This window comes from Sapajus apella, unplaced genomic scaffold (assembly GCF_009761245.1).
Source record: "Sapajus apella isolate SASKATOON/1434 unplaced genomic scaffold, GSC_monkey_1.0 scaffold9, whole genome shotgun sequence".
Lineage (NCBI taxonomy): Eukaryota > Metazoa > Chordata > Mammalia > Primates > Cebidae > Sapajus > Sapajus apella.
In genome coordinates, this window is record NW_022436949.1 from 7,377,223 (window position 1) to 7,405,086 (window position 27,864).

General features: G+C 36.9%; 1 protein-coding gene and 1 pseudogene across 3 annotated transcripts in view; both read right to left on the reverse strand.

Moving 5' to 3' along the window:
- Positions 1–27,864, reverse strand: part of DIAPH3 (diaphanous related formin 3) — a 493,236-nt gene that overhangs the window by 343,789 nt on the left and 121,583 nt on the right. For both annotated transcript variants that reach the window (XM_032277324.1, XM_032277325.1), the window contains one exon: positions 26,699–26,829. In XM_032277324.1, coding sequence (XP_032133215.1) covers positions 26,699–26,829 — 131 coding nt within the window. The remainder of the gene's footprint in view (positions 1–26,698; positions 26,830–27,864) is intronic.
- On the reverse strand, positions 11,553–12,269 carry LOC116551262 (annotated as a pseudogene). The gene has a single exon (XR_004268809.1). The product of XR_004268809.1 is annotated as a cx9C motif-containing protein 4 pseudogene (transcript).

Consider the following 27,864-nt stretch of genomic DNA (forward strand, 5'->3'; position numbering starts at 1 on the left):
TATATCAGAAAATATATCATTTTCTTTCTTAAGATACAATATAGCATTTCTAGTGAAAACGAGAATAAAAACCAAAGGCGACATATTTATCTAAAAAATACAAATATTGTTTAAAATCCAGCTTCTTCATTTGCACATTTCTGTGAACACAACTTGACACCCATCCATGTTCAGAATTTCTGATTTTAAAAAAAATGAAAACTGCCATTTAGATCAGCAATCTCTTGTCAGACAAATTTTATGCATCTCTTTTCAGTGAAAGCCACGAAATAACTAATTTTTTAAATGCACTTGAACCGGAAAGATACTCTCCTGTAAAGACTGAAGATTGCCATTATAGTTAAGGTGAGGAAAAAGTTAAAGCGAGGTTGCTGTTTTCAAATCAGGATGCTACTTCAAAAGTGAAGAGTTTACTCGCTACTATCAGCAACAGACAGATTACCTGTAGGCATTTAAAATCCTGTTTCCATGTTTCATGAAAACATCTATAGCATCTCACTTAACTGTTTGCCTTGCTGACACCCTATTCAGAAATTATACCTATTTCACATGCAGCAGGGAAGTGAGGAGTAATCTGAGACTTTTACTTGGGCTGACATTGAGATGCATGGAGAGAGAGACTGTTCACAAGGCCCTCCTCTTTAATACTTCACAGTGGGGCTTTCATATTTTGTTTGAAGTACATTTTCAACAATCTTCATATTCAAAAGTATATCCACAAAGATATTCTAAAGCTAATATAAATGGTTTCAGATTATTCATATTGCTATTACCTTCAATCATTGTGAAGAATAAAATCACTGTTCATCAAACTGCCTTACACCAAAATACACAAAGGAATTTTAAATCATGTTAATATAACAAAAAGACTTTGTTACATTAATGCTTATATCATGACCCACTATAAATTTAGGAAACACAAATCCATGTAAATCAGTAGGTTCTCTACATAATTAATAATTTTAAAAAGCTATTTAAAATTCATCACCCTTAACAAAATTAAATCTAGAATTATGAGACTCAGTCTCAAGTCAACTATTTCTAGACCCACTATATAACTCTCTTCTAAACTACAGAATATGAACTATTCAAATAATATTTAAATGCACTCACATATTTTACATATAAATTCTCTGTAAAACAAAACTTATTAAAGTTGCATGTAAAGAGGCATTAAACCAAATCACTTCATCTACTACAATCTTTTAATCATTGTCGGAATTTCTCAACAAGAATGAAATCAGAGAAGTGGGCAATGGCCTTCTGAAAACTAGGTTACACATTTTATTTCATAAAGCATGTCAAAAACAAGAAAAGTGGGACAGGGTATAGGGAAAGAAAACTGAGACACTTGATAACCAAAGAAACATATAAAAATTAAAAGAAAGCTACCAAAAGTACTTATTAAAAAGATTAAAAATTAAATACGCATAAAACATCTCCTTGTTTTCTTAAAAATTTGCAGTCAACATACTGTTGTATTAACAGGTTGTCACTCACAAAGCAATAATATCAAGTGTTTCACCTTCACCCATACTATTTTCAGTAATATTATTTTTAAGGATAGGGATACAAATATCACTTCCTATCTCCACCAGAGAAGATGTTCAAGATAAAAAGTGATATTGAGTAGGTAGGTCTGTGGTCTTGACAGAGGTTTATTGAGATCCATAATTTTCTACAAAAGTGGAAAATTTCTCATCATCAGTGTAAGAAGCAACCTGGAAAGAAATTATCAACTGATCTATAAATGATCAATCTCTAGGAACTAAAATTTGCACTATTTGTTCTGTGCCTGTCAGCACAGTACCATCAGGCATTATGTGGTTTAACTATAAACTGCATTCATGGATAAATAAGCACATGTTTCTTCTTCATGAACAGAAATGACACAGAGATCAATATGACATTTTTATCAAAAAAAAAAAAAACTGCTTTACAACAGCAACTGTAGTGTGCTAAATACTAATTTAACACAAAATCTACCTCTTAAAATTCTGTAACAGGAAATATCAAACTCTTCTAATTGCCTCAAAGAAAACTTCTATTACCATTTAGCACTTCCTAGTAGGGGTCTCAATATATGAGAAAAGAAGAGATGAAGAGGTAATAAAACTTAATAAAAATTTAAACACACACACACACACACACACACACACACACACACACACACACACGAAAAGGGAGAACAAGGCCCCAGAATTACAATGTTTAACCCACCTTTAAATGTTCAAAAGGAGCTTAGGCTTTGAATTTCAGTTACTACTTCCAGAAACACAGGATGAAACTGAAAGTGTATAAAGCAGTTTCTGACATGTTGTTGGCTTTAGGAAGCAAATACAGTCAGTCACCTCATTGAGCAATAGAGGCAACAATCAGGTCTCAGACTTACCTCCTGGCCAAAAGGAATAAAGCACTCTCAAGTATGTTTCCCAAGGGCTGACCCTCCCACCCTTCCTTTGTTTTGTTTCAAGTTACTACCTTTCTTCCCAGATGTGCTCTTAGGAAGGGAAAGACAAATGCATCATAAATTATAATGTAATTAACCTTGGAATTATTATCCTATGATCTGAAATAAACATACCAGATCATAAGAGCAATTTTACCTGATGCATACTCATTGAGTATAGGGACCATTTCTTATTTATCCTAATTATTCTACCATGGGATAGACTGAGCACTCAATAAATCATTTTAAAATGAATCTAAGCCCCCTTCTATTGTTACATATAAGAGGTTATAGTCACTTAGAAATAATATCTAGGTCTGCTGATAACCAGGCTTGTGGCCTTTACATATACAGAAACAAATACGAAGAGATGACAGGTCTCCACACCATTACTGAAACTCTCAACCTTCAAGCTAGAAACTTCAGTTGTGATTTCTGAACTGTTACTTACCCATACTGAACCAAAGATGATAAAATCAAAGACAGAGTCTCACTCTGTCACCCAGGCTGCAGTACAGTGGCACAATCATGCCCCATTGCCACCTCAACCTCCTGGGCTCAAGCGATCCTCCTGCCTCAGCCTTCCTAGTAACTAGGACTATAAGCATGTGCCACTACATTCAGCTTATTTTAGTTTTTGTTGAGATAGGGTCTCACTATGTTGCCCAGACCAGTCCAAACTCCTGGCCTCAAGCAAATCCTCCCACTTTAGTTTCCAAAAGTGCTGGGATTACAGGTGTAAGCCACTATGCCCAGCCAAGTCAGCCTTTATTAAGGGTACACTGTGTTCTTGATACAGCACTAAGTATCAGAAATACAAAACTGAATAAAATGTTCTCTGCCCTTGAAAAGATCACAGACTAGTGGTTGAAACAAATGTTGAACATAATTATTTTCATAATGTAATAAATGCTATAATCATGGTGCTCTGGGAACAGGAATACAATATTGACCTCCCTTGGGAACTTCAAAGCATCTGCTGTCTGACCTGAGTTTTTCTAAGCAGTAGGGCATACACACAAAAACATTAAACATAAAAGAAATGGCCTCTGCTGAGCACCACAGGAAGCTGTATCAGAGATAAAACCAAACAAGTAAGAAAGGGTTTGATCTTGAAAAACCATATATATAATGCCATAGGCAACGGGTGGATATAAAAGGATTAGACATGTGTAATAAAGAGAGTAATCCTACACCTGCCCACCAAAAGATCTGCACATGTTAAACCCAGAACCTAAGAATATATTACTCCATGTAGCAAAGGAAAGATTCAGGTTGCAGATGGAATTAAGGTTGCTAATCAGATGATTTTAAAATACAAAGAGTACCCTAGTTTATCCAGGTGGTTCCAATCTTATCAAATAATTCTTAATTTCCCAGCTTGGTTAGAGAGATGAGATGAAAGAAAGAGAGTCAAAGGATAAAAAGGGACAGGCACCATGGCTCACACCTGTAATCCCATTGTTTGGGAGGCTGAGGTAGGTGGATCACTTGAGGCCAGGAGTTGGAGATCAGCCTAGTCAACATGGAGAAAACCCATCTCTAATAAAAATACAAAATTAGCCGGGAGTGGTGGTGGGTGCCTATAATCCCAGCTACTTGGGAGGCTGAGGCAGGAGAATTCTTTGAGCCCAGAAGGCAGAGGCTACAGTAAGCCAAGATGACACCACTTCACTCCAGACTGGGCAACAGAGCAAGGCTCTGCCTCACAACAACAACAGCAACAACAACAACAACAACAACAACAACAACAACAAAGCATAAAAAGGACTCAACTCGCCTCTACTGGTTTTGAAAATAAAGGAAGCCAAAGAAAATCCAAGAAATGTCGTTGCAGTGAAACACCTGGGAATGGCCCTCAACTGACAGCTAGAAAAGAAATAAGAATCTTAATCCCACAACCACAAGAAATAGGGTTCTGCCAATAACCCAAATGGACCAAATGGACAAGCAAATTGAGTTGAGTCTCTTATTCATAAACATTAGATATCTCTATTTATTTGGATCTGCTTTAACTTCTTTCATCATTATTTTATAGTTTTCAGCATAAAAGTCCTATCTGTAAGTCATAAGAATTACAATTATTTTTTGAGCAATTATGAATGGTATTGTTTTTAATTTCATTTTCCTCAAGTTCATTGCTACTACATAGAAATAAAATTTTATATTGTTATCTTGCATCTTGAAACCTTGCTGAACTCAGTGATAAGTTCTAGGAGTTTTTGGTAGATTTCTTGAGATTCTGTATGTACCTGATGCATATTCATTGAGTATAAGAACCATTTCTCATTTATCCTATTTATTCTAGCATGGGATAGAATGAGCACTCAATAAATCATTTTAAAATGAAACTAAGCCCCCTTCTATTGTTACATGTAAGAGGTTATAGTCACTTAGAAATAATGTCTAGGTCTGCTGATCACCAGGCTTGTGGCCTTTATATTTACAGAAACAAACACAAAGAGATGACAGGTCTCCACACCATTACTGAAACTGTCTCAACCTTCATATTGAACCAAATGTCATCTGCAAATAGCAATAGTTTTCTTTCTACCTTTCTGAGCCGCATGCCTTTATTTCCTTTTCTTGCTTCAGTGTTCTACCTAGAACTTCTCCATGGTGTAAAATAAAAGTCCTGAGAACAGGCATCCTTGTCTTGTTCTCAACCTATCTTAGAGGGAAAGCATTTGGTCTTTCATCACAAAATAGAATATTAACTATAGGATTTTTATAGATCTCTTTACCAAGTTGAGAAAGTTCCTCTCTGTATTAGTTTCCTAGGGCTGCAGCAACGAAGTACCAAAAAATGAGTAGTTTAAAACAGATCTTGTAATAAATATATCTTATAGTTCTGGAAGCTAGGTGTTCAAAATCAAAGTGTAAGCAGGGCTACTGCCAGGGACTCTGGGTGGAATCCTTCACTGCCTCTTCCTAGCTTCTGAAGGAAGTTGCCAATCCTTCCAGTCATCACAAGACTCTCTCTGTATCTCTGCTTTTTTAGGATACAAGTCATATGGGATCAAGAATTTGCCCTACTCCCTTATGACTTCATCTTAATTACACTGCAATGACTCTGCTTCCAAAAGAGGCCACATTCTGCAGAAAAACTGTTAAGAACTTAAACATATCTTTCTATGGGACACAATTAAACTCCCCCTCTATTCCTATTTTTCTAAGAGTTTTTATTATGAGCAAGTGTTGAATTTTGTCAAATGCTCTTTCCAAATCAATTCATATGATCAAGTGACTTCCTCTTTTGCTTCTCAATATAATGCATTATATAAGAATTTTTGTACCTATATTCATGATGAACATTGGTCCGTAAGTGTGAAGGATTTTTGGTTTTGTTTGTTCTATCTTGATACTGTATTGGTCTGGTTTTGCTATCAGGTAATTCAAGCCTCATTAAAAAAAATTAATTGCTCTCTTCTCTGCTATTTCTGGAAGAGGCTATGGCAAATTGGCATTCCTCTTTAAGTTTGTGATAAAATTCTGCATTGAAATCACCCATACCTGAAGATCTTTTACAGGAGGGTTAAAGCAGAAATTTAATTCTCTTAATAGTGAGAGGACCATCCAAATTATCTATTTCCTAATGGGTGTGTTGTAGTAGTTTGTGTTTTTCGAAGAACTGATCTATTTCATCTAACTTATTGAAACATGTATTTAAAGTTATTCAGATTATTCCCTTATTACCCTGTTGACGTATTGGTAACATCTGTTGTTTAATTTATGCAATTGGCAATTTGGGCACAGCTTTCAAGATGTTTTTAATCTATCTTTGGTTTCCAGATTTTTTGTTTGTTTGACACAGAGTCGCACTCTGTCTTCCAAACTGGAAGGCAGTGATGCATTCTCAGCTCACTGCAATCTCTGCCTCCTGGGTTCAAGCAATTATACTGCCTCAGCCTTCCAAGTAGCTGGGACTACAAGCACGTGCCACCATACCTAGCTGATTTTTATATTTTTAGTAGAGCCAGGATTTCACCATCTTGGCCTGGCTAGTCTCGAACTCCTGACCTCAAGTCATCCAGCCACCTCAGCCTCCCAAAGTGCTAGCCTCGTTCTCAGAAATTTGAGTATGGTACATGTGTGTGTGAATTTCTTTGAGTTTACCCTGTTTGTGATTCATTCAGTTTTCGTAGGTTTATGTCTTGCCAAATTTGGGAACTATTCGGACTTTTTTTTTTTTTTTTGAGACAGTCTCGCTCTATCACCCAGGCTGGAGTGCAATGATGCAATCTTGGCTCACTGCAACCTCCACCTTCCGGGTTCTAAGCAATTCTCCTGCCTTAGCCTCCCAAGTAGCTGGGATTACAGGCATGTGCCACCACGCCTGGCTAATGTTTCATTTTTAGTAGAGACAGGGTTTCACCATGTTGGCCAGGCTGGTCTCAAACTCCTGACCTCAGGTGATCTACCCTATCTACCCACCATGGCCTACCAAAGTGTTGGGATTACAGGCATGAGCCACAGTGCCCAGCCTATTCCGCCATTATTTCTTCATGTACTTTATCCTGTCCTCTTCTCTCAAGACTACAATGACAAGAATGTTAGATCTTTTGTTATAGACCCACAAGTCCCTGAGACTCTGTATGTTATTTTTTTCCTGGTTGTCCAGATTGTGTACTTTCTATCATTCTATAGTCCAGTTAACTAATTCTCTCCTTTCAGCCTCATGTTTTGCTCTTGAGGCCCTCCAGTAAGCTTTTTGTTTCAATTATTGAATTCTTCACTTCTAAGATTTCCATTTGGTTCTTTAAAAGAAAAAATAAAGTTTCCGCTATTTCTTTGCTGAGACTTTCTACTTTTTTTCTTTTGTTTCAGCACATTCCTATTTGCCCATTTTAACACTTTTATGATGGCTGCTTTTTAAAAGATTCTTGCCAGATAATTCTACCATCTCTGTCATATCAGTATTGTCACCTATTTTCTTTTTTCATTGAGTTTGGGATTTTCCTGCTTCTTGGTATGACATATTTTTAATACAGAAGCCTGAAAATTTGGGATATCATATTATAAGACTCCAAATCTTATATAAACCTCTTAGTTCAGTAAGCTTTCTGTGACATAGCTCCAGTGGAAGAAGAGAAAGCACCACCTCATCACTGCCAGGTGGTAACAGAAGTCCAAGAGAGATTCTTTGTTACCACTTGACATGTATGAAAATCTGGGCACTGCCTGATGGAGAAAAGGACTGCCTCATTATGGCCACCGTGTAACCTACAATAGCACCATGGAAGGGGGATGTGGACATCTGTTATTACTGGTGATGGTGAAAGCCCAGACTCTACTGGCCTTTTTGAACACAATGCCAGTCAGGAGGAGGAAGAATACCTCATTACTGCCATCTGTGGGTAGAAATCCAGACTACCCACTTTGCTTTTTGATGGTGTGGGTAGGGATAGGGCCACAGATCTTTTTCCGTGGTATTTAACAGACACAGAGTAGTTATTGTCAATGTTTTCTGTCTTGCTTGCTGTCATTTTTGTGGTCCTTTGGTTTAAGAGAGAGGCTTTTGTTGGGACTTCTTCTGTGCCCCCTGTCATTTCTGGGTTGCTGACTTCTTCACCTCCAAATCTGACAAAAAGGCAGAAAGACAACCCAGCAAACTCACTGCCAAATTGTTCCTTAAGTCCCAAGGTTACGAGCCTATCTTCTTATATCAGTTTCACATATAATGTCCAATATTTCTAGTTGTGCTTAGCAAAAGAAATAGGAAAAAATAGATTTAGTCTATCCTTCAAACACAAGTCTGAAATATCCACTGTTAAGAGTGTGAGAACAGGCAGAAGTTCCCACCAAGAAAATTTAAAAAAGGCAGTGACAGTGGTAAGAGGAGAACCAAGTAAATCTGACAAAACAAATCCAAAGGAAAGAGAAAGTTTCAAAAGAGAGAAGAGTCAAGAGTCAAGTGCTGAAATAAGGTCAAATAAAATAAGGGATAAAAAGAACTAGAAATAAATGAATTCAAGAGCAGTTTATAAATAATTCTGTGGAAGTGAAATCCTGATTGCAAAACAATTAAAGGAGAAAGGGGGTAGTAAGAACAAAGAAAAAAAACATAATTTGGGATTAAAGAGTTGATGGAAGAAATTTGAAGGACAACTGACATGAGAACAATAAAAAAATACTGTGTGTGCAGTAACCGCTATTACAAAAATAAGCAGAGAATATCAGAGGAGCAATGAACATGGCTACCTAACTTAGCTAGGTCCTAGGAACAAAACCCTACTTAAAGAAAAAACTATACCTACAATCTTGAAGTGGAATGATGCTCATATATGTTAAGTTTTAAAAGCAGAAATGGTATACAGCATTTTATATCATACAAAAATGTTTTTGTTCACATATAAGAAATGTATATACATATGTGTAGCTACACAAACACATTCTTAATTATCTTCCACCTAGTCAGCTAATTCAAGGCCTGCATTCTACTTTCTTATACATCCCCACACACTGCTCCCACCAGAACCAGTTGGGTTTCTCTTCAAATCCATTCTTGACAGTTGTACTTACTACTGTATTTAATTAACATGATACAAACAGGTTACACGTAATTGGGAAAGAGGTACTTCTATGAAAACTAAGCCTAATGTTTTGGAAAGCTGAAAATACATTACTTTTTTAAATTGCAGTAAAAGTAAATGTGGGCACAACGATATATTAAAGGGAAATCATAGTACCAAAAAGATTTGTTTTTTGAGACGGATCTCGCATTGTGACCCAGGCTGTAGTGTAGTGGCATGATCTCAGCTCACTGCAATCTCTGTCTCCTGGGTTCAAGCAATTCTCCTGGCTCAGCCTCCCGAGTAGCTGGGACTACAGGTGTGCGCCACCACGCACAGCTAATTTTTATTTTTTTGTGTTTGTAGTAGAGACAGAGTTTCACCATGTTGGAAGATGGTCTCGATCTCCTTACCTCATGATTCGCCCACCTTGGCCTCTCAAAGTGCTGGGATTACAGGTGTGAGCCACAGCGCCCAACCAAGATTTTTTTTTTTTTTTTTTTTTTTTTCTAACAGACGAGTAGTTCTGTACTCAGTTTGCTTTGCCAGAGCCTTTACAATCCTGTTCTACTTTAAAACACCAATACCAGGAAGACAATGCATTATGGGTATGTTTTATGTACAGCCTTTGCACACTCCAAGAAAAGGTCTGCTCCACATGAAATATCTAGAGAAAGAATTATTATGCTTTTAATTGAATTAAAAAAATGTTTGGGGTATATTTGAATCATTTATTTGATGATTACATGCTAACAAATGTTTTTAACCAACCAACCAACCGATGGTATTAGACAGGAAGACTTTCTCTGTAGACAGTCTCTCTCCCTCTGTCTGTCTGTCTCTCTCTCTTCCTCCAAGTTAGTGTCTATTTAAGTAGATAATATATTTTTCTTGATTTTCCTTTTGCATATTTACTTGTCATAAAATGAACTTACATTTTTTGTAATAAGAAAAATATTTTTAATTACCCAAAAGAATAATCTTACATGAATGTCTAGGGAAACAGAAATCTAGGTGGTTTAAAATCAATATACAAAGCTTCTTCAAATGAGAAAAAATACATTACTGCTCACATGTGACAAACTAACAAATTTCATACCTTAAACTTGGAAGGTCAGCTTTAATACCATATAATATCTAGATCCAATTTACATTCCTCTGTCAGAGTAATATATCACCAATGCTGAATATAATTATAGCTTATTTTAAGCTTTAATTTTCACCTACCTTTACCAAGGTGACTAAATACTTAAAATGAACAGTTCTAGGAGGGAGTACAAAGCAATTAGCATGCCCCATGGGGCAAGACAAACATACACCTACATGCCATTCAATGGCCCATCCACCAAAATTACACTAAATTATAGAGCCAGGCTGGGAATTCAGGAACTATTATAAATAATGTTCAGACTGTAAAATCTACTAACCTTCAAAATACGACCACTAATATGTATATTTTCTTGAAATACACTTCTTAAGAAAACTGTATATTTAAAAACAATCATTTATTCCCACTTTTTATATTAGATAACGCAGTATTCTGCTAGTCTTTTATTTTCTTTATTTTATTATTTTTTTTTTTTTTGAAACAGAGTCTTGCTGTATTGTTCAGGCTGGAGTGCAGTAGTGTGATCTCTTCTCACTGCAACCTCTGCCTCCCAGGTTCAAGCAATTCCCCTGACTCAGCCTCCAGGGTAGCTGAGATTACAGGCGTGCACCACGCCCAGCTAATTTTTTTATTTTAGTGGAGACAGGGTTTCACCATGTTGGCCAGGATGGTCTCGATCTCCTGACCTCGTGATCCACTCAACTCACCCTCCCAAAGTGCTGGGATTACAGGTATGAGCCACCACAGCTGGCCAGTATTCTGCTAGTCTTTTTCTGGCTATGACATACTGAAAGGCATAAAATATCCAAATAAAATGAAAATAAAACCAGGTTAACAGGAATCACGAAAAACAAAGCATAAGAAACAAGAGTTCTTGACCTTTAGATGAACAAATAGTAAAAGAACTATGGATTTAAAAACATATATACTAGTATGTGCTCTAATCAAAACTTAAGTCCACTATTAAAAGAAACATAGAAAAGGAAGTATCTTGTTTGGAATGTATTAAATATTAGTAAGTAGGTTTCTTAGTCTCAGTTAAACATCATTAGTTCAGGAAAGCACTAAATTATTCATTTTAAATATAGACTAATTTGCCAACAATATATGGGTAAAAGACGTTATGGTCATATTTCAGGCCTTTCATCACTTGTTCCCACCCTAAATATTTGTCACTACTTCTAGTCAGAGCACTCCTAATTATTAAATCCATGATCTTCTCTTGATTCAATAAATTTCATTGTTACCTTTGTGTGGCAATGTACTCATAATGATGCTCAAATTGTGATACTCTTTTAAACATGTCAAACTTAACATGTTAAAAAAAGTTATTTTGGGCCAGGCATGGTGGCTCATGCCTGTAATCCCAGCACTTTGAGAGGTAGAGGCAGGTGGAACACAAGGTCAGGAGATCCAGAGTTGACCAACATGGTGAAAACCCCATCTCTACTAACCCCATCTCTACTAAAAATACAGTCGGGTATTTTTTTTTTCTCTTAAACAGGTTTATTTTAGCAGCTCAGTTTATTACATTCTGCATATTTATCTTTTAATGTTTATATTTCTGCCTGTTCTGCATAGATGGCATATTCATTAACTTTTATAGCTGACTTTTTCATTTGCCATTTGCTGTTACCTGGCCTGAAGAAAGGAAGATAAAAAAAAAAATTCATTCTGTGGAAACATGGAGCAGCACTTCAGCAGAGCTTGACTTCGATGCAGACTTCAGTGTTAGGTTTTCTTCCTCTTCTTTTTCAAATCCTGAACAGACGACAGACCTTCCCTTCGGATACTGAGCACAACACTTACGCAGTTCTTGGATGACAGACCGACACTTTGATTCCACGTAGTTGTTGGCTTGTAAACATTTCTGTATCTCACAGGCTTGCTTCTGGCACGGATCCTTCGGCGGCATATGCAGAAAATGAATATAAAGTTTCTAGGGCTAATTAACCCGCCTTGAGAACAGCGAGGCTAAAACTTCCAGGTCTCCCACCCTGCGCCACTCAAGACAGAATCAAGACATGAGCCCGGGGGGAGCCAAGGGGCATCCCGGGCCGAGGTCACTCAAACCTAAGTTACGAGGTGCGGGCCGGCAACCAGAAGTGGTCCAGGTGAGCTGTACGAGAGTGGGGGGCTGTGACTTGGAAATAAAATAAAACCTTAACTGTTCTGGGGAGTCACTTTCAAAAGAGCGTTCCCCCCGCTCAAGAGGCCAGCGTTCGTGGAGATGTCGTCTTCAAGGGCTGTCCTCCGAGCGGTAGGCCGCAAGGGCCGCGCAAGTCTCTCCACAGCGGGCAGGCAAAATGGGCTCCAGCACTCGCGAGGCGCAGGCGCAGAGGCCGCTCACAGATTCCGCCCGCCTACAGCCCCACAGCGCCGCCTCCCTGCCGCCCCCGCCACCCGGCGGTCGGATATGGCGGTGCGCGCCTGTAATTCCAGCTGCTCCGGAGGCTGAGGCAGGAAAATCACTTGAACTCGGGAAGCGGAGGTTGCAGTGAGCCGAAATGGCACCACTGCACTCCAGCCTGGACGACAGAGTAAGACTCTGTCTCAAGGGAAAAAAAAAAAAAAAAGATGGGGGGAATATTTTTATTTTCTTCTCCAAAATTCACCGAACCAGTAACAATGTCCTCTACTGCAGTTAACAGCACTACTATCTGCCCATTTGCTCAAGTAAAAAAAAAAAAAAAAAAAAAAAAAGTTATTCTCAATTCCTCCTTTTCATTCACATCCCACATCCAATCCATCAACAGGTCCTACAGTTTCCACCTCCAATTTATCTGCAAGATTTATTCACCCCTTAGCCCACCACTGCTATAATCCTCACCCAAACCACCCTCCTAGTTCATGTGACTACTGCCAGAGCCTCCAACCTCACACCTCCTAGTCCACTCTCTCCTCCCTTCAATCCATTCTCCCTGATACGGTTTGGTTCTGTGTCCCCACCCAAATCTCACCTCAAATTGTAATCCCCATAATCCCCACAAGTCAAGGGCAGGACCAGGTGGAGGTAATGGGATCATGGGGCAGTTTCCCCCATTCTATTCTCTTGAGAGTGAGTGAGTTCTCACAAGATCTGATGGTTTTATAAGGGAAATCTCGCATTTGCCCTGCTTTCACTCACTCTCTCCTGTCACCCTGTGAAGAAGGTACCTACTTCTCCTTCACCTTCTGCCATGATTGTAAGTTTCCTGAGGCCTCCCAGTAAAGCAAGAAATGTGAGTCAATTAAAACTCTTTCCTTTATAAATTACCCAGTCTCAGGCAGTTCTTTATAGCAGCCTGAGAATACACTAATACACTCCCTGTAGCAGTTAAAGTGATCCTTTTAGAAAGTTAAGCCAGAATAGCTCATCCTGCTTGAAATTCTACAACAGATTTCCACTTACATAGAATGAAAATCCAGCATCCCTATCAAGATCTTTACAGCCATAACCTCCCTCATGGCCTGGCCACTGCCCATCTTCTCTGACAGCCTTTTGGATTCCACCATCCTCTCTCCATCCTTCTGTCACACACTTTCTCCACCTCATGTTCAGTACTACCGCCCACTCTTCTCTAAACTAGTTCCTTATCCTTTTGGTGTCAAACTCCACCATCTCAGAAAGACTTTCTATAATCAGCTATATCAAAAAAACTCTCCGTTAATCACTCTCAGCCCCCATTTTTTATTTAATGAACTGATTATACCTTTTGTTTTACTTATTTATGCTCTAGGTTTCTCTCTCCTATATGCTTCTCATTTACTGGGTTACCTAGCATAGCCCTTGGAATACCTGCGGCATGTATAGATTACAAAATCCTGTGCTATACTTTAGTGGCATGTTATCCATGTCACATACCTAGGAACTTAACTAAGAGTTTTATTCTTTCACATGTTAGATGCTTCTCTTTAAAAGGAATCTCAGCAATATAAGAAAAGAAATCCTTGAACCTAGTCTAGTATTCCAAACAATGCATGAAAACACTAAAAATACCTCCTCTCCTATCTTGCAAAATGAGCAGTACAGGCTCATGCATTTTACTTATTTCAAGCATTAATCTCCCTATTCTCTTTTTACTATTCAAATCCATTTAACATGTACTCTGATCTTCTCTCCCGAGTCCCATATTAAGGCTTCACAATGACATAACACTTTGTCCCCCTCCTGAGAAATTCATAGCATGGTGGAGAGAGCAGCCACACATATAGACTCAAGAGTACAAGGGCTCAAAACACGTGCACAAGAAATATGTTTTTCTGGTTTCTAAAGCTGTGATGTCCAATAGGGTAGCCACTAGACACATGTGGCTATTTAAATTTAAATTAATTAAAATTTAATTCCTAATCACACTAGCAATATTTCAAGTGCTCAACAGCCACATGTGGTAAACGGCTTCTGTAATGAACAAGTCAGACATAGACCATTTTTGTCACTGCAGAAAGTTCTATCAGACTTCTGTTCAAATGGGCTAAACTTCTACTTAGCCCTGCAGAGGCACTCCAGGTGACATCAGTGACTTTAACCTTGTTTTGGGTGTTTCTTACATATTATTGTATTAGGCCATTCTTGCATTGCTATAAAGAAATACCTGAAGCTTGGTAATTTATAAAGAAAAGAGCTTTAATTGGCTCGCAGTTCTGCAGGTTTTACAGGAGGTATGGTACCAGCATCTACTCCACTTCTGGGAAGGCCTTAAGAAGCTTCTAATCATGGAAGAAGGTGAAGGGGGAGCAGGCATATCACATGGCCAGAGCCAAAGTGTATGTGTTGGCCAGGGTGGGGATGGGGGGAGGCACAGTTTTAAATGATGAGATCTTGTAAGAACTCTATCACAAAGACAGCACCAAGCCATAAGGAATCAGACCCATGATCCAAACACCTCCCACCAGGTCCCACATCCAGCACTAGAGATTACAATTCAACATGAGATTTGGGTGGGAACAAACATCCAATCTTTATCAGTCTGCCCTTAGCCCCTCCCAAATATCATATCCTTTTAAAATTACAAAATGCAATCATGCCTTTCTAATAGTTCCCCAAAGTCTTAATTCATTCCAGCATTAACTCAAAAGTCCAAAGTGCAAAGTCTCATTTGAGACAAGGCAAGTCCCTTCTACCTATAAGCTTGTAAAATCAAAAACAAGTCATTTACTTCCAAGATATAATGAGGGTACAGTTGTTAGGTAAATGTTCCCATTCTAAATGGGAGAAATTAGCCAAAACCAAGGGGCTATAGGTCCCAAGCAAGTTTGAAACCCAATCTTAAAGCTCCAAAATAATCTTCTTGACTCCATGTCCCACATCCAAGCCACATTGGTGCAAGGGGTGGGCTCCCAGCGCCTTAGGTAGCTCTGCCCCTGCGGCTGTGCAGAGTGTACCACCCACAGCTGCTCTCAGGTGCTGGAATTGAGTGTCTGTGGCTTTTCCAGGTGCAACATGTAAGCTGCTGGCTTATCTACCATCCTTGAATCTGAAGAAAAGTGACCCTCTTCTCACAACTCCACTAGGTAGTGCCCCACTGGGGACTCTGTGTAAAAGGTCCAACCCCACATTTTTCCTTGGCACTACCTTAGCAGAGGCTCTGTGTAAGGATTCTGCCAGCCCCTGCAAGTCTTCTACCCGGACACCCAGGCTTTTCTGTAAATACTCTAAAATCTAGGCGGAGGCTACCAAACCTCAACTCTTGCACTCTGTGCACCCACTGGCTTAACACCACATCGACGTCTCCAACACTTACAGGTTGCACTCTCTGGATCTGTGGCCCGAGCTGTACCTGGGCCCCTGTGAGCTGAGGATGGTGCCAGAGTGGCAGGGAAGCAGGGAGCAGTATCTCAAGGCTGCACAGAACAGCAGGGCCCTAGGCCTGGCCCTCAAAACTATTCTTCCCTCCTAGGCCTCTGATGAGAAGGGCTGCCAAAAGTCTCTGAAATGCCTTTATGGTTTTTCCCTCATTGTCTTAGACATTAACTCTTGACTCCTTTTTAGTTATGCAAATTTATCTAGCAAGTGGTTGTTCCACAGCCTGCTAGAGTTCCTCTCTGAAGAAAGCTGCTTCTATGCCACACGGTCAGGCTGCAAATTTTCCAAACTTTTATGCTCTTCTTCCTGTTTAAATTTAAATTTCTTTGATATGACATTGGAGCACAGGCAATTAGAAGAAGCCAGGGCACATCTTGAATGCTTTGCTGCTTGGAAGTTTATTCCACTGTGGTTAAGCACAGTGGCTTACACCTGTAATCCCAACACTTTGGGAGGCCAGGGCAGACAGATCACAAGGTCAAGAGTTCAAGACCAGCCTGGCCAACATGGTGAAACCCCTTCTCTACTAAAAATACAAAAAATTTGCTAGGCGTGGTGGCAGGCGCCTGTAATCCCAGCTACTCAGGAGGCCAAGACAGGAGAATTGCTTGAACCCGGGAGGCGGAGGTTGCAGTGAGCTGAGGCTGCACCACAGCACTCCAGCCTCGACAACAGAGTGAGACTCTGTTGTATTTTTGGAAAAGGAAAAAAAAAAAAAATGGAATTTCTTACATCCGATACCCTAAACCACTCTGAAGTTCAACTTTCCACAAATCCCGAGGGCAGGAGCAAAATGCAGCCCAATTCTTTACTAAGGCATAACATGCATGATCTTTGCTCTGGTTCCCAGTAAGTTCCTCATTTGTACCTGAACGTCTTAGCATGGATTTCACTTTCAATATTACTATCAGCATTTTGATCACAATCATTTAACCAGTCTGTAGGAAGTTTCAAACTTTCCCTTATATCCTGTATTCTTCTGAGCTCTCCAAATTCTTCCAGCCTCTGCCCGTCACCCACTTTCAAAGTTCCTTCCACATTTTCAGGTATTTTTATAGCAGTGCCCCACTCTTTGTTACCAATTTTCTGTATTAAGCAATTCTTGCATTTCTATAAAGCAATATCTGCATCTCAGTAATTTCTAATGAAAAGAGGTTTAATTGGCTTATGGCTCTGCAGGCTGTACAGGAAGCATGACACCACCATCTGCTTGCCTTCTGGGTTGACCTTAGGAAGTTTCCAACCATGATGGAAGGTGAATCGGGAACAGGCATCTCACATGGTGAGACCAGGAGCAAGACGGAGAGTGTGGGCAGAGGTGACATACACTTTTAAATGAGCAGATATCATGAGAATTCACTCACTATTGCTAAAACAGCACGAAGCTCATAGGGATCTACTCCCATGATCCAAACCACCTCCCACCAGGCCCCACCCTTAGCACTGGGGATTACAATTCAACAGGAGATCTGGCCAAGAACAAATATCCAAACTATATCAATTATTAAGAAATTTAATATATAATAAAGGCTGAAATATACTGTACCTGTTCATTTCAGATCTATATGGCCCCTCTAATAAAAGAAGTAGAAATCTATCACCAATCTAATATTAATAAGTTTTCTGAATCATAAAAATTAAAACTTCTGTTGTCAATGTGATCCCTTCCTTTGTATTAAGGCCTTACATATCTTTATGTATAGATATGTAAGGGAATACCAAGATAAACATCATCATTATAAAAATCTTTTACTTAACTGACTTAGCAATACTCTAAGACATAATAACAAGCCTAGAAAATTAATCTAAGGAATAAACTATGCTGATTTTTTGTATGTAAAATACTAATAATTCGGTGTCTGCAGTTCAATAATTTCTCTCATGTAATATCTCTGAACAGAAACCAAAGAAACCAAAATATCCAGTTAATAATTTCATACTGATCGCTGTATAGCCATAAACACCTAAGGTTTACATTCTCAGAAAACAAGCAATAACATTTTAAAAAACAAAAAAAAAAAAAAGCAAGTTTCTTATATTTCACCTTTATATCCTTAAGAAACTGTAAAGTTTAATTGTATTTTTTTCCAAATTGTTTTGGCTCAACACTCTACTTTTTATTGTTGTCTTTAAAACAGTAAACTGATAGTTTCAAATAATTAAGTTTATTTTGTTTCATTTTGCTTTGTTTTGTTTTAAGATGCAGGGACTCACTATATTGCCCATGCTAGAGTGTAGTGGCTATTCACAACCACAATTCCACTGCTGTTCAGCATGGGAGTTTAACCTACTCCATTTCTGACCTGGGCCAGTTCACCCCTCATTGTGCAACCTGGTGGTCCCCTGCTGTCAGGAGATCACCATATTGATGCTGAACTTAGTGTGAATACCTGACTGGCATAGTGTACCACATCCCAGAATTCCTGGACTCAAGAGATCCTCCTGCCTCAGCCTCCCATGTTACTTGGACTACAGACATGTGCTGCCATGCCCGGCTCAAATAATTAGGTTTTAATTACATTTCCTTTGAGTTATACTTAAATATCAGTAACATAGGGTCCAAAATCTACTTTTAATATAAGTAGCTGCATATACCTACTCTAGAAATATATGAACTCTTGTAGTTATATGAAACTACATTAAAAATGAAGATTTTGGATTCTGTGTCACATTGTGATTCACTTTACATGTTAAAGAATTTTTTTAAAAAAATATAATCTTGGTCATTCAAACAGAAATTTATATATAAATAAACTGGGAGACATATATGGCATATGATATATATATGATACATATATGGCATATGATATATATAGGAGGCATATATGGCATATGATATATGGCATATATTTATCATATGGCATATATATGGCATATATATATCATATGCCATATATATCTCCCAGTTTACTTAAAATATAAATATAAACCAAATATTTATACATTTTACTACATATATATTATATGGCATATATACACCATATTTTATATATATACAGTATGCCATATATATGTGCATGGCATATATAGATATACATACAACTTCAAAAAATATATTTGGAGCACTTTATGATTACAGGCCCTCTCAGGTCAACTATAAATTGAGCTGAGCAACTATTTACCATCTACGGAAAATACACATTTTTCTGTTAAAAGCAAATTAATAAATTTTCAATGTGCTCTTTGTTTACTGTTAACCCTGTATTCAAAGTCAAAATATTTATACATTTTACTACATCTATAAACCAAAACAAAGCTATAGAATGAATAACAATATACAAAAGAAGCAGCCTCCTACCCTTAGGGAACAATCTGGAGAGTCTCTTAGAGAAATGGTGCTGGGTTTGGAAGGACTGTGAAAGTATGAGAAAGTAGTGGCTTGTCCTTCGAAAATATAAAGTTAGTACTTATTTGAAAACATTAATAGTTACTTTCTTCCAAGACATTTTTTCATTAATATTTCATCGATTTCACATGCTTTTAGAAAGGACAGTCACATGACCTAAAATTGGAAGATATTTTCAACTAGTATTTATTTAATAAGCAGTGTTACTTGTCATAAGCATTACAAACTCTGAATGGCAATTAAGAAATAATAGAAGACATATTTCAAGATATACGGCAGTGTCAAAGAGGTAAAAAAGAATATTAATATCCCACCTAATACTTTTTGACTTCTTATTGGAAAGTAATCTTGAAATAATGCCTTTAAGATGTATAAGTAGGCACATTTCTCTAGCAAAAACTCTTTAAAAAATGCATCTCACTAATATTTTTAATTTACCAAAGGAGATGTTTCTACGACTTCTATGATACACCATATTGCTGATTCCTTCATCCCTGCTACAGGCAGTTACATCAATGACTTCCAGGGACCATAACTATAGCACTTGCTGTCAGACAGATTTCACCTCTCCTTTTCTATTCCTTAATACCTGGTACAAAGCCCACTCACTCCCTTAGCCTCATCCTGCGAGGACAGCACTCCCTGCTGAAGGCAACCTTCCTTAGATCACTCTTTTATTCCCTTGGGACTCTCTTGAGATGAAGGATCTATCATCCTTGTAAATTTTTAAAAATAATATTCCATCTGTCAGAGTTTATCTTCTCTATCTAGTCTCACCATCTGGAATGTAACATTGAGAATGTAATAATCATGCAGTTAATATATCAAAGAAGTAGATATCCAGAACCAAGTCCCCTTAGGCAGTACTGTCTAATAGAATTGTTTACAATGACAGAAATGGCCTATATGTATTGTCCAAAATGGTAGCCACTAACTACATGTGGCTCTCAAGCAATTAATACGTTTTGGGGTTTCTTTTCATTCATTTTTAGTTAATTTAATCTAATAGCCACAGAAAGCTGGTAGCTACCATATTGAACAACAGGAAAGAAAATAGAGAGCTGCCTGCATTACCCACCTCCATGGTATCAATATTAAAGAGAAACGAAAAAAAGAGAAAGAAAAACAAAGTAAAGGAAAAGAGGAAAGAAATACACCCAGGAAAACCTTTACTCCTCCTGCCCATTTCAGAAATTATCACTACTAGTATCAAAACGAATCTGAATACATCGTTAATTCTCAAACTCTATTATATATTATATATTGTTAATTCTCAAACTCTAAGGTGGATTTTTAATAAGTTTTTATATCTTGTTAATCTAAATTCTAAACATGTCATGCAAATCTAAAAATATATATCCAGAATCTAGTAGAGAGAGACAAATAAACAGAAAGTATTAATGATAGCATAGGAAAAACAGTACAGAGCAAGAAGGTCTAACATATATAAAATTAGAGGGGAAAAGGCAAGGCTTGACAAAACAATGGCAAAATTTTCACAGAATTTAAGGAAGATACCCATCATATTCAAAAAGCTAAAAGAAAAAAAAATCCCTATCAGAATAAAAAAGAAAGAAATCACACCTAGACACATAAAAGAAACTCTAAAACACCAAAGACAAAGAAAACATCACAGAACCACACAAAGAGAAAAGCCAGATTACATAGAAAGGAATGAATTCTACTAAATGCCAAGTTATCAAAAAATAGCAATGAAAGCCAGAAGAGAATATAATATATTCAATGTGCTAAGCAAAGTTATCTAAAACCCTCAACTGCATCTCAATTGCATGCCTAGGAAAGCTATCCTTCCAAAGCAAAGGCAAATAGATATTTTGATATCCTTCCGAAGCAAAGGCGAAATATCACAACAACAACAAAAAAATTGTGGGTCAACTTGATTAAATATAATATTAAAAAAAGAGACTTTCAAACAGAAAATTTTGCCATCACACTTTCACTAAGGGACCTTAATAATACACTTGAAGCAAAAGTAAAATAATCAGAGGGGGGAAAAACAAAAATCAAAAAGAATGATGTGTGTAGAAACATATATACATATACACATATTTTGTAATATGACTCAATAATAGTAAAATCTAACTTATTAAAAAGAAAATATACACTGAAATATTACTGAAAACTAGCATACAAGTGAAGTAAGATATTGAAGTATTATTTGGTTCAAGAGAAGAGATATTGCTTACTTTGGTACCTTTTAAGTACGTGGAAGTTAAATTTCTTTTTAAAGTATGTTTATGTAAAATTTCTTTTCGAAGATTAGAAAATGATCATTTGTCTTCCAAATTAGTAAATGAGGAAAAATAAAATAAGGAATTAAATATTAATCCAAAAGAAGTTAAGGAAAATAAAGAGGAAGTACGAATACAGAAAAGGAAGAAGCAGAAAGAAAAGATGAGGAGGAGCAGGAGCAGTTTAGTTTGGATGATGAACTTGGAAAAAGTAGGATAAATTAAAAATTCAAAATGAAACATCAGATACAAATTCCAAAATATTTTCACAATTGATACAAAAAGTTAAAACTACCAGGTAAAGACAAAGAGTATCAGACAGGATTTTAAAAATTATTCATATGCTATTTATAATAGATAATCCTAAATTATAAGGTATGAAAATGATTAGTTGAAAAAAATGTGAACAGTTGCACACCTCAAGATGGGTACATATATCCATCTTGAAACAATACTGAGAGGAAATACAACTCTCAGAAGAATGCATGAAAGATGATCTGTTAACATACAGTTGAAAAGCATATAAAATCAAACCGTATGTTAATTAGGAATACATATATGCTAAAACTAAAATGGAAAGGAATGATAAACCCAAATTTCAGGACAGTGGTTACCACAGAATAGTAGGGAGAAGGGGCGCTTAGGAATGAATTAGAGTATAGGATTAAGAAGGGATGAAAGAAAGCTTCAAGCTATAGGCAATATTATATATCTCCGCCTCATTAGTAGGCAAGAAGATGCATGTTTTACTGTTATGACAAATTGTCTTTTGAAAATGTTTAATATTTTATTTAAAAATTTAAAGTAAGTCAAAGTATTTGCAACTTCACATTTCTGATCTTGAAAGACTTCCTCAGATCATGTTGATAAAAATGAGTACACTGATCTCACTGCTTGTCACAAGTTTTTCTATTTCTATATTTACACATGTGACATATGGCATAAAACAGATCAACTCTTCCACCTGCTTTGTTTTTAACCCCAGAAATAAAGAAAAAATAGATTCCAAAAGTGACACTGATTAAACAGAATAATGACATTCAAAGGCCGTTTAATTGTTTTGATGTAAACATATACTTTTCTGCAAAATTTTCCAAAATAATTTTCTCAAAATTATAGTTGTCAACTTAAGAGTCTCTTTATAAATCTATCAAAACTACAACTTTGTCAGAAAAAAATTCTTAATTTGAAAATGCAAATGTTAACTATGATTAATGGAAAATAATGCCTAAACTCTCAAAACACAAAAACCTGATAAGACTCGATTTTCTGAGACAAAAAATCTTGCCCTTGACAGGCATGTCAAATGAAGAAAATAAAGATACCTTCTATCACTAATTTGCTATATGCATAGATGGGTATAATCTATAAATGCTTGATATCAGTCATAATGTTACTGTCTACCTTTTTATGTTACTACCCAAATGTATTCCATAATTCAAACATAATTATTGACTAGGTCAAGATGTACTTAAAGTAATATTTGATAATTTGAAGAAATTGATCTTACCCTAATGTTCAGAACTAGCTCAAAACTGTCACCAAGAATGCAAGATAATCAATAAATCACAACAAATAGAAGAAGTTTGTGATCTCTACATCAAATCTTCACAAAGCAAGGCAAACAATCTAGTATTTAGCATACTGGTTTTCACATAATTCACTAGATAGTAAAAGAGTAATGTGGCTCACAATTGCTAGGCAGTTTCAGAAGTCGAAGAGTGGCTCTAAAAATATTACATATCCAAAGCCGAGAGGGGAGAGCTAATTGGGAGTACGGAGGAGTCTACTTTTTCCTTGATTTCTTTCTTTCTTTTTTTTTTTTTTGAGATAGAGTCTCAGTCTATTGCCCAGGCTGGAGTGCAGTGGCATGATCTCAGGCCACTGCAACCTCCGCCTCCCATGATCAAGGATTCTCATGCTTCAGCCTCCTAAGTGGTAGGGAGTACAGGCATGCACCACCACACCCAGCTAATTTTTGTATTTTTAGTACAGACAGGGTTTCTTCATGTTGGCCAGACTGTTCTCGAATTCCTGGCCTCAAGTGATCCACCCGTCCCAGCCTCTCAAAGTGCCAGGATTATAGGCGTAAGCCACCGTGATCAGCCTTCCTTGATTTTTTACTTAAATAAATCCTAATCCTAAACCAGCATTGGAAAACCATCACCCAGTTCAATTTTCTTTTTCGTTCTATTCAGACATTTTTAAAAATTTAATTTACTTAATGATATCACAGGTCTAACAATGATCGCAAAACTTTACAAAAATTAGAAATCCTTTTTAGTCCTACACTATATAAAAACAAGCAAAAATAAAACCTGATTTAAAGAGCAGGCACATCATAACTAACAGGAAAGTCCAACAATTTGATCACAGGCATAACTTCTAAGTTTTACATGTCCCGCTAAGTCATTTCTCCAATTGGAACACTGGACAAAGAAATACTCAAAAGTATCTTCTGCGGCCGGGCACAGTGGCTCATGCCTGTATTCCCAGCACTTTGGGAGGCCGAGGCGGGTGATTCATTTGAGGTAAGGAGTTCAAGACCAGCCTGGACAACATGGTGAGACCTGTCTCTACTAAAAATATAAAAATTAGCCAGGTGAAGTGGTGTGTGCCGGTAATCCCAGCTATTCAGGAGGCTGAGGCAGGAGAATCGCTTAGAACCCGGGAGGCGGAGGTTGCATTGACCCAAGATTGTACCACTGCACTCCAGCCTGGGCAACAGAGTGAGACTCCGTTTCAAAAAAAAAAAAAAAAAACCAAGGATCTTCTCAATTTTCTCTCTAAATGAAGTGACACGATTTCAGAAAAAAATTCTCCAATGATAATATTTTCTATTATTTTCAATTAAAAAAACTACTTCATGGATAGCATCACAGATTCCTAATAATATATTCTAGAATTGTCCATTCTTAGAGAAGCAATTCCACCAATTTCTAGTTTTTCTTTTTTAAATAAGGATCAAATGAACCAGACATAGAATAATTTCCCAGTGTTTTTAGGTAGAATCACAATAATAATCCATTGTAAAAATGCATGAATTCACATATAGAAACCTTCTATTTTGTTTTCTTTTGTTAGCATAGACATCTACTCAAAATCTGAAGAAAAAGAAAGAGAAGAATAATAGCAATAGTAAAGAAAAGGTCTACTTCTCATTATATTGTAAAACTATAAATATTTTCAGTGCCCACTGGCTGACAGATAAACTCAGAAATGAATGTGAATTGTGTCCCCAGTCAATCCTCAAATACTCTCTCCCTACGTTTAAACTCCATAGAAACATGGCATGAATCTGCTTTGTTTACTCAAGCTCCATATCCAACATTACTTGGTAAACAATGGGTGCTCAATAATTCTTTTTTTTTTTTTGGAACAGAGTTTCACTCTGGTCACCAAAGCTGGAATGCAATGGCATGATCCCAGCTCACTGCGATCTCCACTTCCCAGGTTCAAGTGATTCTCCTACCTCAGCCTCCCGAGTAGCTGAGATTATAGGCACGTGCCACCACGCCCGGCTAATTTTTGTATTTTTAGTAGAGACAGGGTTCTGCCATGTTGGCCAAGCTGGTCATGAACTCCTGACCTCATCTGTCTGCCTCGGCTTCCCAAAATGCTGGGATTACAAGTGTGAGCCACCACACCTGGCCAAATATTTTTTCAAATGAACATATTTTACAGGCAAAGATTAAACTGGAAATCAAAGCCCTTCATTTATGAATATACCTGTCAAATAAATTCCGTCATCCATTCTCAGTTTCTAACATTAGCCAAGGTAAAACTAAAAAAGGTTGAAATTAAAACCTCATTGTTTCAATCAACAAGTCTTTATGGAGCATTTCCTACATGCTCAACAGTGTGTCCGGTAAAGAGAGCTAAAAAACACATAAGAAGCCCTCGTCTCATGTCCACCATTAGTTTGCAGTCTAGAAGACAGACTAGAAATGGCAAAATATGGAAAAATAAAGTTGAAATATGCTAAAATTTGTTTGTTTACTCATCATACTCCTCAGTTAAATGTGACTCAGTCTCACAGCTCAGCAGGTAAGGTCATTCTCTTTTAAACACTTGGATGCTCAAGGATTTCTGCATACTATATCCCAGCCTCAGAAATGTCCAAAGAGTAATAATCAGAGCAAATCCTTCTCCATATCAACTTCCAATTCTATTATGCAATTCTAGCCTTCAGAACACACACACACACATAAAGTATATATGCATAACTACATATACATACATACTTATGCAGAAATACTCATTCATTTCTTATAGAATAAAAACCCAAAACTGATCTACCTTAGATCCTTGCAGCTCTGAAATTCTTTGATTCTGACTGCTTAGGTATTTCATAACAACTTCTGCTTTAATTTTTTCAAGAATACTCTTGTTTAGCCACCTACCTAATTCAGAGTTAGCATATAGCCTCTGAATAGATTGAAATCTCTCTTTTTAGGCACCACAATTCACACACAAGATTTACTTTAGGTAAAATTTTCCTGGTTTTTCTTTTTTTTTTTTTTTTTTAATAAGTCTGTCTTCTACCAGGCAATCATCTGACAGGTTTAATATGCCCAGTTTATCAAAATATATTTATATTGATTGTTAAATTTTGTTCACAACTATTTCTCAGAGGCACCCAAAATTAGCCTCATTCCAAAACTGACTTATGGAGACATCTATGGTACTGTTTTCAGATAAAATACAGGATAGTCAATTAAATTTGGACTTCAGATAACCATTTTTTTTTTAGCGTAAGTGTGCCCAGCTTTGAATATTTCTGGTTGTTCTATACTTTTATTTGGTAAATATAGCAAAAATCACCTATAGGCCCCTACAACAACATCATTTCCAACAACAGAAAAAACATAACTAGTAGTATTTCTTACTGCGTCAAATAAGACCAGCAAGTAAATATACAATGACAAAACTCAGGGTGAAACTCGGTCATATTAAATTAATAGTTTCTCATCATAACAGTTATTTTATAGAAAACACCTTGTTTGTAGAAATTCAATGGGAGAAAAAAGGTTTTTGTAAAGTCCGCCAGCAATGTGCCACTTAGTAATAAATGCAAAAGGTACTATTGAGACTACACTTCGTCTTGCATATATGTATTAGGTATTCAGTTTGTACCTTGAGAAACTGTTGGGCTTTACCAGGGAAAATGAAAAAAAAAAAAAGCATTAAACTAAAATAACACATTAATGACATCTGCCCTGTTGGTGTTCAAATAGATGAATTACCTCACGGGATTGCTGGTCAAAGACACTCGGAGAGACTCCAAGCATGTGACAAGTCTCTCATCTGCAGACCCCATTTTCAGCTCATGAATGAATTCCTGAGGTGAGATCTGTCGGCTTCTCTTAAGACTTCCCTGTAAAATAAGTCAAAAAATTTTTTGATTAATACTGCATGGAGACTATCCATTAAAAAATAACAAGTTAATCCCCCTAACAGCTGCACATACTGCTATAATTAGTACTATTTGGGCAGGGGTGGTAGATAATTTCCTTACTTCTGCCCAAAAATCTATAAATTCATAATCTGTGGTATCCACAAAAGATCCTAATATAACATCAGAAGGTATACAAATTGAAATAACTGCTTTCTCAAATGTAAAATGTCATGAAGAACAACTGTGTAATATAGAAAATATCTTAAAACATAGTAATATATTTTAGACACACACAAAATAAAACTCAAAACTCAATATTTAAGAACTACCCTATTAAAATTAGTATTCTGAGCAATGATGAAAAGGCTATTAGCCACTGATTCATTCAACTAACATTATAAGCTTAGTTCTAGGCAATGTAGACATATAACGGAGTCTGGAAGAAATGCAAGCAAGAAAATAATAATTTTCAGTACAGTCTAGTTCCTGTAACACAGCACCAAGACACTCAAAGGAAGAACATCTAACTCGGCAGAGCAGATTAGGGAAGCTTGCATAAGTGGGGTAAAGCTAAGTAAGCATTAGCGAGGCAAAGAATGAGAAAGGAATTAATTTCCAGACCAAAACATAACACTCACGCACACATCCAGAGCAAACAAAAACATATGCAACTGAAGATAGGGGCCAGATCATGGAGTGATACAGCACTACTATAGAATTAGCTTTCCCTGGGGAATTTTGGAAGGATCACTCTAGTATGAAATATGAGTTAGAAGAGTTAGAATTCACTCATTATTCAACAAACATTAAGTACCTAGTAATACTGGGTACTGTTTTAAGTACTGAGAATACAGCAGGGATGAAATAAGAGTAAGAGATGAAAATTTCCACCTACATGTAGCTTTACTACATGTGAGGAGAAACAGGTAATATATAAAATAACTAACTAATATAAAATGCGTTGTATTGTAAATAATAAATGCTGTAGAGAAGAATAAAAGCAGGAAGGAAAAT